At 41.4% G+C, this 16065-nt stretch overlaps 1 protein-coding gene across 4 annotated transcripts in view; it reads right to left on the reverse strand.

Annotated features, from left to right (window-relative positions):
- Positions 1 to 16065, reverse strand: part of KBTBD2 (kelch repeat and BTB domain containing 2) — a 39445-nt gene that overhangs the window by 9398 nt on the left and 13982 nt on the right. Inside the window, exons 1-2 of one of the 4 annotated variants that reach the window (XM_035020874.1) lie at positions 11967 to 12248; positions 153 to 665 (exon numbers count right to left, since the gene is read on the reverse strand). In XM_035020874.1, coding sequence (XP_034876765.1) covers positions 153 to 322 — 170 coding nt within the window. In that variant the 5' untranslated portion in view covers positions 323 to 665; positions 11967 to 12248. Of the gene's footprint in view, positions 1 to 152; positions 666 to 6163; positions 6204 to 11966; positions 12249 to 16065 lie in introns of those variants that run through there. The other 3 variants (XM_035020873.1, XM_035020875.1, XM_035020872.1) reach the window with 3 other exon arrangements.

The raw sequence follows: 16065 nt of genomic DNA on the forward strand, positions 1-16065 counted from the left end.
TGGGCTCCCTGCTCGGCGGGAAGCCTGCTTCTCCCTCTCCCACTCCCCCTGCTTGTGTTCCTGCTCTCGCTCTCTGTCAAATAAAATCTTAAAAAAAATAAGCTAACATTCTGCATTTGAAATTACAAATCAAGCAAGATTAAAGTACTTACCTAAAATAAGAGCTACATGTTGCAAGAACCATCTTATGACAAGGGAATTCAGTGCCCTCAACAATTAACACTATGTCAGTAAACAACTGCTGTTCATAAAACAGTTTTAACTGTTCCAACAAGGACACAGCATATTCAGTATTGATCTGCCTCTCGTCTGGAGTGGACATGACTGTATTCCATTAATATCTCCCAGAACAGATTGGAAAAGTCAGTCTTACTGATGGAAGGTCAAGTGAATGCTTCAGAAATAAAAAAAGGAGAAACTCTGCGTGCTGTTATCTGCAGCATTCAGAATCAAGACTGACACATTCGCTAATGAATAGTATCTTGTTATATGCTTAGAATCACTCCTAGGTCATCCTGTGTTAATTAGGTTCTTCCGTTCTTCAACACGGTCTACAGCCGTCTTGCTCAAATTTGCAATTGTTGTGCAGCTCATGAGTTAAAGAGAGTAACACACGAGGTAGATTTTGTGGTGACATCCTATGTTCTGTGAATCCTCTGGAGTAACTAAAAAAAAAAAAAAAAGGTCAGAGTATCTAAGCCAGTATTTTTAGTGATACAGTGTTTAAAATGGCAAATTTAAATATAAATTATATTTATTTGAAGTTCAACTACAGACATTACCATAAAAATGAAACATGAGAAAAGGGACATTTTAAAGTCTGTTACATTTAAAATAAAAAAGATTGAAGAAAATTAACATTTAACAAATTAACTTTTTGCCTTCTCTTCAAAATATAAACATTCTAGAAAATAAGGAGCACATCAATAAGCATATATTTTTAGTTATTTAGAAATAAGGAATTTAGGGGCGCTTGGGTGGCTCAGTTGGTTAAGCAACTGCCTTCGGCTCAGGTCATGATCCTGGAGTCCCGGGATCGAGTCCCGCATCGGGCTCCCTGCTCGGCAGGGAGTCTGCTTCTCCCTCTGACCCTCCCCCCTCTCATGTGCTCTCTCTCATTCTCTCTCTCAAATAAATAAATAAAATCTTAAAAAAAAAAAAAAAAGAAAAGAAATAAGGAATTTAAATTACCAGCAAAGCCAAACAAGTTCTTTGTTTAGTGGCAATACAGGACCATAATTTAAGAGGTGGGGGAAAAAAAACAAAAAAACCCTTTCTCTTGCACAGAGAATCTCATTTTGGGGATATATTCTAAATGTACTTACAAAGCTTTTATATTTAATTTAAATTACTTAAACCATATGGTAAATAGGTTCCATTAGTTTATTTCCAAAAGTATACACTATGTTTTTTCTATGTGTAGTTCAGTCCAGTAAGGGAAGTATATGCAATGTATCTTTGTACAGTGGTTCCTTCCTAGAAATCGTTTTGAGTATACAATTTTACTGGAAAAAGGAAAAACTTTTTTTTTTTTTTAAAGATTTTATTTATTTGAGAGAGAGAATGAGAGAGAGAGAGAGCACAAGAGGGAGTAGTGGGAGAGGGAGAAGCACACTCCCCGCTGAGCAGGGAGCCCGATGCGGGACTCGATCCCGGGACTCCAGGATCATGACCTGAGCCGAAGGCAGCCGCTTAACCAACTGAGCCACCCAGGCGCCCCAGGAAAAACTTTTTTAAACTAAACATGATAAAGAGACATGTGTTCCTATATGGAAGACTCCATATTATATAAATATGAATGCTCTCCAAAATGTGTAAATTTAATACCAATCCAACCTAAACCCTATTTGCAGAAGATTCATCTAGAAGAATGCACAGAAGTTGCCAGGATTTTTGAAGGGAAGGGAGGACAAGTTTTTCCTCATGACTCTTATCAAATATTAAAATGTCTTACAAATCTACAATAAGGCCAAGTAAATATAAGAAATTAGATATGATAAACACTAGCATTTTAAAATGGAAGATTGGCTTATTTCAACAAATAACGTTGGAACAACTTGCTAACCACTTGAGAGGGAAAAAAAACCCTAGGTTTTAGCTATATTGCATACCAATCATTAAAAGAAATTCCAGTTGAATTAAAATTTAAATTTTATTTGGAAATCAGTAATTACAACATAAGGCAAAGAAGTTACAAATCAGGAAAAGAGGTAAAACCCATACAGAATTACTAAACAGCTAAAAACTATCACTTCTTTTCTAATTAGATGACTCTTAGTTCCCATGATCAGAAAATCAAGTACTACTCACATGAAACCTATAAATAATACCATGATTGGAACCATTAACACTTTTTCTCACAAAGCATCTCCCATATGTCAAAGAGACGATCACATTGTACTTCCTGCCAAACTATACTATTACACAAACTGCTAACTTGATATACACTGTCAAATTTCCAGCCAACTTAACTCTGAATGTAACTAAAACAGGTGCAAAGGCAGAGTGAGACTTTGGGTCATTTAAGGTAATGACTTTGCTCTTCCAGATCTCAAAGTTACACTATAAATCTAATCTACTACTACAACCTCTAAGGCTAGTAATACCTAAAATCACTGGCTATTTTCACTTATCAATGATGCAAGATCCATTGTTAATAAGGGTGTGGGAAAATAAGTATTCTTACACAGGAGTGTAGGCCAATTCATACCTACAAGCCCTTACTCAAAACCCTTAAAGCTAGATATGTTCTGGAATTTAGAAATTTTCAGGTTTTATAGAGGTAATGTGGTATATATATCATGTATTACAGGACTCTCTCAAGAAGTCAGGAGCAGCACTCCATAATTGAACATATTACTATCTTTGCTGTGGGAAATATGAACAGTGTGAAAATAGTACTGGAAATAGCCTCATGTTACTTCAGGTTGAGTTTTGTTAGTTTTTCTTAAAACTTGATTTTAAGAGCTTTCTGAATTTCAGAATTGCAAATGAACTACTACAGAAAGCATAGTATCTAGCACTGTAAATACTGAATATCTCAATCTATCAATTCTACCTCTAGAAATTTATCTTACAGAAATACATGCATTGATAAACTGAAAGTCCTAACCTTAGCTGTAAGACCCAAAATTGTCATCCATATTTAAACCAGGTGACAGGAACTGGCAGCTAGAGCCAGGATTGATTTGGATCACACTGCTAGACCCCAGAATTCCTTGCAGACTAGCTGTACAGGCTCCCTCTGGTCATTTCTTTAACTTCATACTATGACTTGATTTTTTTGTAGTGACTTGACTTTTTGCTGCGACTTTTTAAGGCCCCATTTAATTTGTTATGTCGGGGTTTTGCTAGATTTTTTTTAAAATCATACCCATGAAACCATACTAAAACAAGTGAAGTCTGCTTTTACAAAATTACACAGTGAGCCAACTTTACGTAATACTCATTATGACTGCTTTATGCACCCCTAACCCACTCCTTACTTTGTAATCTAGGGTTCATCCTCTTCCTGATAAGGTAATTTTTATTTACGACATCTGAATACTAAAATAGGCATAAAAGTAAGTCATTTAGATATCAAGTAACTCAGCTTAATAATTTAAACAGATCTATATCTAGTACAATTCAAAATAAAGTTGTCACTTCTAAGAGTATAGACTTCAAAATATATTAACTAAAAACGTGAAAAGGTGCAAAGTTTAAAATGATCAACAACCTTCAAATGCCCGTAACATGAACATTTACTATAACAAGATTCCTTCTCTCCCAAAAACAACTTGAAATATCCTAAAAATATTTCAAAGTCTGTACCGTATTACTTAATCACCAGTGATCTGACATACTTTATGAATTTTCTCTTCTTAATAAACACATTAATCACATACCATTCTATGTCATACCTAAAATTAGCTTCAAAATAAGTCACACATCCTGTTATCTGCAAAATTTAGCACCTACAGACTAATTCCCAGGTATCAAGAAATTATTTAATTTTCTATCACAAATTAATGGCTACTTAAATTTAACTCAACAAATGTTTACTGAGTATTCATTAAATGCTGGTCATTGTACTGTAAGTACTCAGACTGAGAGTTGCCAACCACTAGAGCTCCAAAACACCATATGCATTTATTACTATAGACTACAGCCCAAACCATGATTATCATTTAAAAAGTTTTAAAAACCAGTTATTCTAGACAAAAGCTAAAAAGGCGGCAGCAAATAGGTGAAATAATTTGGGTATAAGAAACGTTTCTCTTAAAATCTAGCCGTCTTGGGACTCCTGGGTGGCTCAGTCAGTTGAGCATCTGCCTTTGGCTCAGGTCGTGATCCCAGGGTCCTGGAATCGAATTCCGCATCGGGCCCCTTGCTCAGCGGGAAGCCTGCTTCTCCCTCTGCCTCTGCCGCTCCCCCTGCTTGTGTGCTCTCTATCAAATAAATAAAATCTGAAAAAAGAAAAACCAAACAAACCTAGCTGTCTTGGTCTTTCATTTCCAAGCCTCTGATAACACAAGAACAAGAAATTTTATTCCTTATCATAAGAAAAACTGTGATACAAGTAAAATGAGCAAAGGACGTAGCTGGCACTTGGCTCCACTCCGAACAACGGTTCACGCTGCAGGAAGAGGAAAAACTTACTGAAGACTTTTAAGCCTTCTGAATTTTATTAATATATGCAATGATTATCTAATTTAAAAAATAAACTTTTGGGGCGCCTGGGTGGCTCAGTTGGTTAAGCGGCTGCCTTCGGCTCAGGTCATAATCCTGGGGTCCTGGGATTGAGCCCCGCATCAGGCTCCCTGCTCCACAGGAAGCCTGCTTCTCCCTCTCCCTCTGCCTGCCTCTCTGCCTACTTGTTCTCTCTCTCTCTGTCAAATAAATAAATAAAATCCTTAAAAAATAAATAAATAAAAATAAAAAAATAAAAAATAAACTTTTTTAAAGAGTGTACTACTTTTGGGCGCCTGGGTGGCTCAGTTGGTTAAGCGACTGCCTTCGGCTCAGGTCATGATCCTGGAGTCCCGGGATTGAGTCCCGCATCGGGCTCCCTGCTCGGCAGGGAGTCTGCTTCTCCCTCTGACCCTCCTCCCTCTCATGCCCTCTGTCTCTCATTCTCTGTCTCAAATAAATAAATAAAATCTTTAAAAAAAAAAAAAAAGAGTATACTACTTTCTTTTCTTATCACAAAGACAAAATATTCTAGAGGCGGGGCGCGTGGGAGGCTCAGTAGTTAAGCATCTGCCTTCCGCTCAGGTCATGATCCCAGGTCCTGGGATCGAGCCCCACATCGGGCTCCCTGCTCAGTGGAAAGCCTGCTTCTCCCTCTCCCACTCCCCCTGCTTGTGTTCCCTCTCTCGCTGTGTCTCTGTCAAATAAATAAAATCTTTTAAAAATATATATATTCCAGAGGCTTTGCAAGCTATAAAGTCTCTGTCCCAAATGCTTAACTCTGTTGTAGCCTCAGAGCAACAAGACAGTATGTAAACAAATGGACATACTGTGTTTCAGTAAAACTTATTTCCAAAAACAGGCTGCAGGCCACATGCACCAATCTCTGCTTCAGACTGCTTCTTGATCAAATATTAAGAGTCTGTGATTAAAATGCATAACTCAAGTTGTTTTTCCTTAGAAGAATATTTTCCCTTTAGATCACAAAAACAGAGGAAAAGCATAAGCCTTAAATGCTTAAAAGTTGATCTTAATCTAACCTGTATATATTCCACTTTTCTTTTCAACTAAAATATTTTAACAACTGTTAACTAATCACACAACTAAATGCTTTCCCCACCAACTGCAGGTTCAGTGGATTTCTGAAACACTTTCTCTTTTATGTAGTGTGAGTACCCTTTATTAAGGTTAAAAACACAAAGGACATTCCTCTACAAGATAATCTGTTGAAAAAAAAATGAGAAAAAACTATTACAGAATCAAAAACACAGGGCACCTGGGTGGCTCAGTCGTTATGCGTCTGCCTTCCGCTCAGGTCATGATCCCAGGGTCCTGGGATAGAGCCCCAAGTCAGGCTCTCTGCTCAGCAGAGAGCCTGCTTCTCCCTCTCCCTCTGCCTGCCACTCCCCCTGCTTGTGCTCTCTCTCTCTCTCCCTGTCAAATAAATAAAATAATTTAAGAAAAAAAAAAAAGAATCAAAAACACAACCTACTGGGGCACCTGGGTGGCTCAGTTGGTTAAGCGGCTGCCTTCGGCTCAGGTCATGATCTCAGGGTCCTGGGATCGAGCCCCGCATTGGGCTCCCTGCTCAACGGGGAGCCTGCTTCTCCCTCTTGCTCAGCTTGCGCGCGCGCTCTCTCTCGCTCTGTCAAATAAATAAATAAAAATCTTAAAAAAAACTAAAACCAAAACACAACCTATTTTCCATTTTATCAACTCCAATAATAACTACATACATCTGAAAAACACAAGATGTATAAGAGACAATTTTTGTGTAAAGAGATAGGCTTTAAAATGCTGTATTTTAAAGCTGGTCATTAAAATATTAGAACATATTCCACAATGAAAACTGCCAACTAGCGTAATAATTAAATGGGAGTTGTACAAACACGATATAATGAAATTCAGAATCTAATAAAGTGCAAGGTACTTTGATATAAAAACTATGGATATTCTAACTTCTTTTTCTAAGTTATGAGCTCAAGTCAATGTTTTCTACTGATCTGCTTGATGGCAGAGAATAACAGCATTGATAAGGTTAGAATGCCATATACAGGATGAGATCCTTTCTTCTATACTCTACCCACTGACTTTCTGTAAAATATTAGGGGACAATGTCCAACTTATTTTTTATTTTTTTAAAGATTTTTATTTATTTTTGACGGAGAGATAGAGACAGAGAACAAGTAGGCAGAGAGGCAGGCAGAGGGAGAGGGAGAAGCAGACTCCCCGCTGAGCAGGGAGCCAGACTTGGGTGCTCTATCCCAGGACCCTGGGATCATGACCTGAGCCGAAGGCAGCTGCTTAACCAACTGAGCCACCCAGGCGCCCCTGTCCAACTTATTTTTAAATCTAAGGGCTACCTATGTTAAAAGAAGGCTAACCTGGGGGGCTCAGTCGTTAAGCGTCTGCCTTTGGCCCATAATTTATAAATTATGATTGAAAGAAAAAAAAAGCAAAAATTTTGGTTTTAATACATTTTTTTTCTCTATTGAGTTCTACCACACAAAATAGTTTCAAAACAAACAATGCTACTGAGTGATCAGGATTCAATCAGTCAGCAATCCAGATTAATATATACAATTCTATTTAAAAATCTGAAACACCTCTTATGGGAACTTATTCCAACAGGTTTTCCTCAAATAATCAGTAGCAATACTACAAAAAAGGTGCTTAAGTCCCCAGGCTTTGCAAGCCAAAATATGACCAAAACTGTGTCTACAAAGAAAATCTACACAAAGCAAATACTGTTAATAGACACAATTAAAGAATAGTAACGGGGCGCCTGGGTGGCTCAGTTGGTTGGGCGACTGCCTTCGGCTCAGGTCATGATCCCAGGGTCCTGGGATCGAGTCCCATATCGGGCTCCCGGCTCAGCGGGAAGCCTGCTTCTCCCTCTCCCACTCCCCCTGCTTGTGTTCCCTCTCTTGCTGTGTCTCTCTCTGTCAAATAAATAAATAAAACCTTTAAAAAAAAAAAAAAGGTTGAAATGTTAAAAAATAATTCCAAACACTCTTAAAGATTTCAGAGGTTGATGGCAGTGGATTTTATTGGGGGGGGGGAGGTGTCTTAATTTCACTTTGAAACCTGGTTTTTAATCCCACAGGTGTGTCATTTGTAGTACCCTTCCACTGAGTAGCTACAGAAACACAAATAGAAGCAAAGCAAGCTTTTCCAATGTTAACCAGGCAAAACCTAGAAGATCAAGGAAAGAATAAAGTATTAAATAACCACTGAATGTAAAAATGAGATTGATTAGCAATTAACTGAGCTGTGTATGTTAAATGAAATAAAAAGATGGGAAGGAGGTTGCCAACAAGGACTGCACAGAAATTACATAAAGGATGAAGTAATGATAGGAAAGGCAGTGGACTGTAGGTCATCACCTGCACGAAGCACTTCCCAGTTGCATATTATTAACTTAGATAGTGCTGTATCTTTCTTTTTTTTTTACTATGTTATGTTAATCACCATACATTACATCATTAGTTTCTGATACAGTGCTGCATCTTTCAATGCCACAAACGCCAATACAGAAGCTAGAAAACTTTTCTTGGAAAGGATCCAAGGCATTCAGAATGTCAAGTTATTGCCAAAAAATTAAGAGCATGAACTGTGGAGCTGTGAAAGCCCAATTCTTCAACTTACTAAATGTGTGACCTTTTGTTAAGTTATTTACTTTCTGTGCTACAGTATGCTAATCTGTAAAATGGAAGATAAAAATAGAACTCTTCTCAATGAGTTGATTAAATGAATTTCATAAAAATCTTAGGACCAGTGCCTGACACATCACACTACTACCTAAACATCTGCAGTTGGATTTATTGATGCACTCACTGGCCAGGCTTTTTGTGGCACTTTCCCAACTCCTCAATCTCCACACCTGTACCAGGTCCAGGCGTCCCAATTACAAGGTCTCATCACTCAAACACAGTTCTCTTTACCCTGGGTGAAAGGGATCTTAGACATTCATTCAAGGGTTTAGGGAGTATTTTGATGGTACAAATCAATGAAACAAACTGGCTCAACAAAGACTAATCTTGAAAGGGCTGATGCCAGTGCAAAAAAAAAAAAAAAAACAACTAAAGGAGAACCAGGAAGCACCAGTGACAAAACAAACATTGTTCATATCAATGAAGTGATAGGTTTCTCCGTAGGGACAAAATATCGGTGCCAGTGAGTTTGCTTTCAAGTTATCAAAACCATCCTGACAGTTGAGAATGTTTGGAAAACTATGGTCTTTAGATTGACTGCCAACCATTACACAAACAGAATTTTTTGGAGTTGTGACAAACATCAATTAAAAAACAAACACCTTGCCTTCTGAAGAATTTATCAAGTTTGATAATTTCAGTATAGCTTCCCCTACTCTAACCAAATTCAGACCTCAGGTCTATTCCTATGCTCTTCATTTCCAACCACACTGAAAAGTCTACAGGGCTCCATCAAGTAAATTCAGATCACAAATATAAGCTTCTGTACTACGTTATGATTAGTAAGTTATTTCACTTTAAAACAAAATAAACAGGAACAACAAAATACTAAATGACTATAAAGGAAATGCCACCTGTGACAGTAATCCTATGAGTATAGTATGTCCTTTTATTTTGGATATTACTTTTCGTTTTTTCCTCTCAGCTCTGTAGTGAGCTGAGAAAGAAAGCAAGCTGGAGAGGGGTGCCTGGGGGGCTCAGTCGTTAAGCGTCTGCCTTTGGCTCAGGTCATGATCCCAGGGTCCTGGGATCGAGCCCCACATTGGACTCTCTGCTCAGCGGGAAGCCTGCTTCTCCCTCTCCCACTCCCCTTGCCCCTGTTCCCTCTCTCCCTGTGTCTCTCTGTCAAATAAGTAAATAAAATCTTTAAAAAAAAAAAAAGGAAAGAAAGCTGGAGAAATACAGGCTAAAGCAAAACTGACATTAGCGTTCTCACTGGGATTTCACTTTCCACCAAGTCAATGATTTTTTCAATCACAACAGCAGAAGAAAGTATTTCCCAGACATTCAAACATGTGGTCATTAAGGGCACAGCCAGTTAACAATGATTACAACTACTGAAGTTTTTCAGTTTCTTCCAAAAAAGAAAAGTAAACTGAGGAATATTTAGAATCATTTGCCTACCATGGAAGCTACTGCATGTCACCACTTGCCAGAAGTATGGAAGTGGAGCAAAGAAAGCCAAGAATTTTAAAAGCTTCTCTCATTAAATTACATTTTCTCCAAATCTACAACAATCCCTTCTCCCCACACTGAGGAAATCCAGGTACTGCGAATTCCTGGCAAGGGAACCAGAAGTAATCTCCAAATATTTAAAAAATTACTCGCAATCAACCTGTCATTTCTAATACTGAGTTACTTAAATATTACTTGCTCTATTCAAACTCCACAAAACTGAAAATGATAAGATTGAGATATAATGAAGTTGTTCAACATTTTCATTCATGACTGTAGGACAAATCCTTTTTCCTGGTCTTAGGAAGCTGGGCAATGAGAAAAACAACTCTTGTCTAAATAAACGTGTAAAATCTTTCGGCTTTTCAGACTACATTCAAATTTCTAGAAATTCAATGTTCAATGTTTGAATCTTATGGGATAGCTCATTATTTCCATTAACCAGGAGAAAGAAAATCTACATTATTGTGTGGATTTAAAGAACTATGACACTGCTATTCCCACCCACTTCTTTATAGGTCCCATGAATAAAGTTAACAGATTTTATGCATCCTATGAGAGCAAACAAAAAGGGGAGAAGAGTCGTAACACTTTAAACTCTTCCTACAAAATTCCGTGTAGAGAAAATAGCACTAGGTGAAAAAGTGTGGACTATAAGGCATGCTCAACAGAAACGTCATAGTCCTGGTATAGTTTACCGACAGACTTCTTGAGGATTTCAGGACCCAAACTAAAAGGATTTCAATTAGCACTAGACCAACGAGAAAGATCAAAGTGAAGTAAGCTTAACATTAGTTAGCAGCCAGATGAAAAGAACAGCAAAATTCCACATCAAGACTAGAAAAAAACGGATGGGTTTGACATTTCAATTTACTTTAGGTCAGAAAAAAAAAACCCTTCTGAAAAAACGTTACCAAAGGTTAACTAAAGTAAGTCACAATCTCAAGAGATTGGAAGTCCATATTACCCAAATTCAAGCAAAAATTCACAACTCAAGAGGGAAGGAGAAAAAAAAAATCCACCCCCGTTAACTAGTTGCCTCAATAGAAGAAAACGTAATTTTGGTTAGACCACATTGCTGATAGGGTTTTGTTTCTGAATGCCTGAATGCTCAGTGAGCCAGACGTTCAGATTCATGTATAAACAACACGTGACCAGCCCTGTACCCTACAATTTTTATAAGGTTAAATGATATAGAAGATAAACACTACATACAAACATGCCGTTTTAAAGTTAATTTTACATTTTGGATTTTCTGTTTTCACTTGAAGGGACCAGAGTGGTAGCGGACAATTGTAGGGATCTGTAGCCCATGAAGTGTGTATTCCTCTCCCTTTGAGGTCGCTGTAAAACAAGACCTTAGATCGCTAAATTTGGGGGTTGGGGGGGGGGAGGACGTTAACTCAGAATAACTGCTCCAAATCAAACCAAGAGATATTCTTTTAACTTCACGGTTTGTCAATTCATGGAGAGAAGGAGGTGGTCGAGTTCAAGTAAGTTAACGATTTCACAGTCTAAAGTAAACACGTACACAATTTTGTTTCAAAGGGTAGCTTCTGCTTTCTTTTTAAAATCGTTAGATCATAATGGGATCTCTGTTCATCTACACATCGCCTGCTTACTTCAGATGTACCGGGAAAGAAAAAGAAAAAAAAAAATGCAAGGAAGGGCTTGCCCTTCTCCGGCCCACCATCTCGCGAACCCGTCGCAAGGCGTTAAGGGAAAGGGCTTTATTTTAGCAAGGGCGGGCGCCGGCAGGGGCCAGGAGGCCGCCCGGGAAACCCACGGCCGCGGAGGCGCCCGGGGGGCCGGGGCCGGAAAGGGCCCCGCCAGCGGCGTACCCCGCCGCCGCTGCCCCACACACCAGCCCGGCGCCGGGCTGCGGAGGGGCCGCCGCGGGGTCCGGAGGGCGGCGCCGGCTGCCCTCGCCCCTCCCCCGCCCGTGGCGGAAACGTCTCGGGTTTGAAAGATGCCGCCGCCGCCCCCCCACGCCCTCCCCGCCCGCGGAGCCACAAAGGGCCGAGCCCGCTCCCACTGCTGTCCTCTTTCCCCTATTCCTCCACAGGTCCTCGCGGGCTCCCCCCAACCGCCCCTCCCTCTCGCCCGGCGCTGGCGACGCCTGCTCACCGTGTCCCCAGGTCCCGAGGATTGGGATCCGGCGCGGCCGGCGGCCCCCGGAAGCACTGGGCCCCTCGGGCGCGGCGGCGGGGGCGTGGCCCTCCCGCCGAGGCCAGGGCCGGGGTCTCGCCTCCGCCTCCCCCGAGGAAGCCTGGCGCCGCCGCCTCGTCTTCCTTCCGGCTTCCCCTCGCGCCCTCCCTCGGTCGGTCCGTCCTGCGCGGAAAGCAGCGTCCTCTGCGGGCGCCGCCGCACGTTCCTCAGGGCCCGACAACCGCCAGACTCCTCCCCCGGGAGCCGCGCCGCCGGGCCGCGAGACGCCCGGCTCGCCGCTCCCGCCCCGCCCCCGCGGCGCGCGCTCGCCCCCTTCGCGGGCCCCTTCCGCGGCCCGGGAACGCGCGGGCAGCGGACCGTGGACCAGCCTTCGCCAGGTTTCAATTCCCGCCGATCGCGCCCGCCTAGCGGAACAAGCGGCAGTTTTGCAGTTTCCCGGGTTCTTGAGACCCCCCCCTCCTTCTCCCGCCCTTACCCTAGCTTCCCCCGCCCTTTTCCTTTGCTGGATCCCACCGGAAAGCCAAAACAATTGGGTCCGCGCAAGCGCGAAAAAGGAAGCGGAAAGAGGAGGGAGGGGGCGGCGCGAGGTGACGGGGAGGCGCTTTTGGAGGGGTTTCCCGGAGAAGGTCAGCAGATAGCCCGCGGAGGGCGCGTGCGCGGCGAGGTGGTCGCCACCCCGAGACGAGCGGGCCTGGGGCGCCAAAGGGTTCAGGCGTAGCCTGGCGAAGGGAGAGCCTTTAGAAATTCAATGCTGGGAAACCCAGACACCAAAGCACCAAATCTTATGCCGTAGGCTGTTTTCTTCCCCCTTGAAATACAGAAATGTTCGGGCTGGGTAAGGAATTGGGAATGAGAAGGGCTGGACAACATCAGACCACGGGAAGGAGGGGAGATGATGGGTGGCTGACTGAGTGGGCTTTGTCTCCTCAGTCCCTGCTCTCCAAAACGCGCCTTCCACTCTCAACATGTTCGGCTTTCCCAGTCTCATCTGGAAAGGCTTCTGTCCCGGTCTTTCAAGGCCAAGGAAAACCTCAAAGCGGCACCTGAAAGGGCCTGCATTTCGGGAGAGGGAACAGTTGTCAGGGTGCGGGGGGAGCAGCTGTATATGAATGCCTCAGATAGGTTTGTACTGCATTGCGGCGGCTACCTGCTCCCCCCCACCTCACCCCCAGCAAGTTCCAGAGGAATGCCTTCAGCTTCATAAGCTAAGCCTTTGTAGCAGCAGATGGCTGTGGCCCACGCTGGTTTGGTTAACTTGGTACAGCTTGCTAGCAAGCAGAAAGTTGTAGATTTGCTCTCTCATTTGATAGAAGTTATTCATGGATGCAAAATTGTCAGGAATGCCCACACAGACTTCACCTACCTTTGTAATTTACACTCTCGGCACAAACCCAATCTGGAATATGTACATGACTAATTATAAACTAAAAGCCTTTACGTTACCAAAGAGCCTCTTCCTGTAGGCTAGGTTAGATCAACTGAATGCACGCCAGGATGTGTGTATTTGGGAATTTTACAGTAGAGTTTAGAAAATAGATTCATTCAGCAAATCTTTATTGAGTGCCAGGTATGCTATCATTCTGCTTAGTCTGGTTAAATGCTTAAGTGTTTTGATATTAAACAACAAAGAAGCCATATAAAAGATTCAGTCATTTAACACACTTGAGCACCTACTCTGTGCCAGATTGGACCCTGGAGATGTAAAGTCTGAACAAGAAGGTACAAACCACAAATGATACCCTTGGTAAGAGTTTGTGTTGTGGCGCCTGCAAGGTGCAGTGGGTTAACTGACCCACTCTTTGGGCTCAGGTCATGATCTCAGGGTTTTGAGATGGACGTGCTGAGCCCGGAGTCAGCTTGAGATTCTCTCTCCCTCTCCCTCTGCCCCTCCTGCCTGTGCTCGCTCTCTCTCTCTAAAATAAATAAAATCTTTAAAAAAGAAAAAGTTTGTGTTTCATCCTCTAGACAAAAGAGAGCCATTTATGATTTTTAAGGAAAAGAATATCTTGATAAGATTTTAGAAAAATAATTCTGAAGCATGGTGGATAATCAGGTGAAGTGAGTAAACTAGTTAGGAAGCTGTTAAAATAGCCCAGATAGGAGATGGGAGTGTCCAAACTAATTTAGTGGCTGTGAGAATAGTGAAGCAGAGATGGATTTGAAACTAGCTAGATGGGGCCCCTGGGTGGCTCAGTCAGTTAAGCATCTGCCTTCGGCTCAGGTAATGATCTCAGGGTCCTGGGATTGAGCCCCACATCCAGTTCCCTGCTCAGCAGGGACTCTGCCTCTTTCTCTCCCTCTGCCCCTACCCCCCGCTGTGCACTCTCTCTCTCTCTCAGATAAATAAAATCTTTAAAAAGAAAGAAAGAAACTAGCTAGATAAAATAAACAAGACTTGGTTACTAAGGATAAGGAAAAATAAGTGAGGGATGGCTGAGTTTTCTAGTTGGGGTGATTGGACAGTAATATCAGTAACTATAGGAAGAGTAGCTAATTGTGAGGATGAAAGAGGACTAAAAAGGTGCATTTTAATAGCTGTATAGTTAGGAATGCATTTGACTGCAAGTAAAAAAAAAAATCCTATTGCAATGACTTAAGTAAGGGTCTATTTGGTCCCATAAGTCTGTTAAGTAGTCAGTCACCCTGGTTTCAACAGCAGAGCCACAATTTCTGCGATTCGTTTGACATTTCTCATGGTTGCAGGATGGCCACAGCAGTTTTAGCCTTCATACCTTTATTGAAGGCAGGAAGATGGGGAAAGGAGGGGCCTCAGCCATCTATGCTTTTTTTTATTTTTTTAAAAAGTAGAAGCCTTCTCAAGACAGTACCTCATACCCCCAACTCAGCAGACTTCCATATGCATCTCAATTTCTAGAACTATAATTTGGCCAAATGCAGCTGTGAAAACAAGTTTTTCCAAGCTCTAATACAAAGTTATAAGGCAGAAAAGCATTGGGAATGGATGCTGGGTCAGACAAATACCAGTCTGTTAGTTCATTAATACTTAAAGCATAAGTTTTAACATTTAAAACACTGAGAGCTGGGGCCCCTGGCTGGCTAAGTTGGTAGAGCATGTGACCCTTGATCTCAGGGTCATGAGTTCAAGCCCCATGTTGGGCATGGAGCCTACTTAATAAATAAATAAAATTATTTTTTAAAAAAACAAACACTGAGAGCTAGCAGGCTGGATTGAGGCTTCTAGAGTTTCAAAGACATCCATTCTTTTTGTTGTTTTAACTAGAAAAAGAACAGGTTGAACATTTTATCCTTAAATATTTCTACTTGTTTGCCATTTTTCCCTAAAGGTTGCCATCCCCTTTAAAAGTCTCAGAGGGGATTTGAGCAAGAAGGGGCAGGGGCACCTGGGTGGCTCAGTTGGTTAAGAGTCTAATTCTTGATTTCCGCTCAGGTCATGATCTCAGGGTCTTGAGAAGAGCCCCACAGCAGGCCTCCACCACCACTCTCTCACACACTCTAAAATAAATAAATAAATCTTAAAGGGGGGGGGCTTGGTACAGTCAGAGGAGGCTGACTCTTTGTTTAGCTTTCTGTCTATAGTTGCTATCATAGAACAGTTGTAATGTGCTTGACATTATTAGCAACAACACCACCTTCACTTTTTCTTACAGATCCTGCCCCTCAGCTTGGAAGCTGAGCAATCACAACTAGTTAACACTATCTAGTTTAGGGAGACCATAAATCAATATTTTCTAGCAATTACATTAATTTTTCTGGAATGTACAGCAGCTCCCACATGATCTATATCCAAAACTAGGCATATGACATTATTTCAAGCTCTCCTTTTTAGTTAACAAGGCATTTTCTTTTAATTAAATGCCAAAAGCCACGAAACAGTATCTTCCTAAGACTGCACTTGAAACATTGTCATGATTCTAGAAAAGAAAACAAATAATTCTTGGAAAAAGTAAAGATGCAACTACAAATTTTCTAAATGTCTTTTCTGTGCTTAACCATTTCTGAATGTTATAATCATTTAAGATGGTAAAATAATCTAAAACATTATTGTTAATTTTAACATTGTAACCTATTTTAAAAT

The sequence above is a fragment of the Mirounga leonina genome, unplaced genomic scaffold (genome assembly GCF_011800145.1).
Source record: "Mirounga leonina isolate KUSES-001 unplaced genomic scaffold, KU_Mleo_1.0 Mir_174, whole genome shotgun sequence".
Taxonomy (NCBI): Eukaryota; Metazoa; Chordata; class Mammalia; order Carnivora; family Phocidae; genus Mirounga; species Mirounga leonina.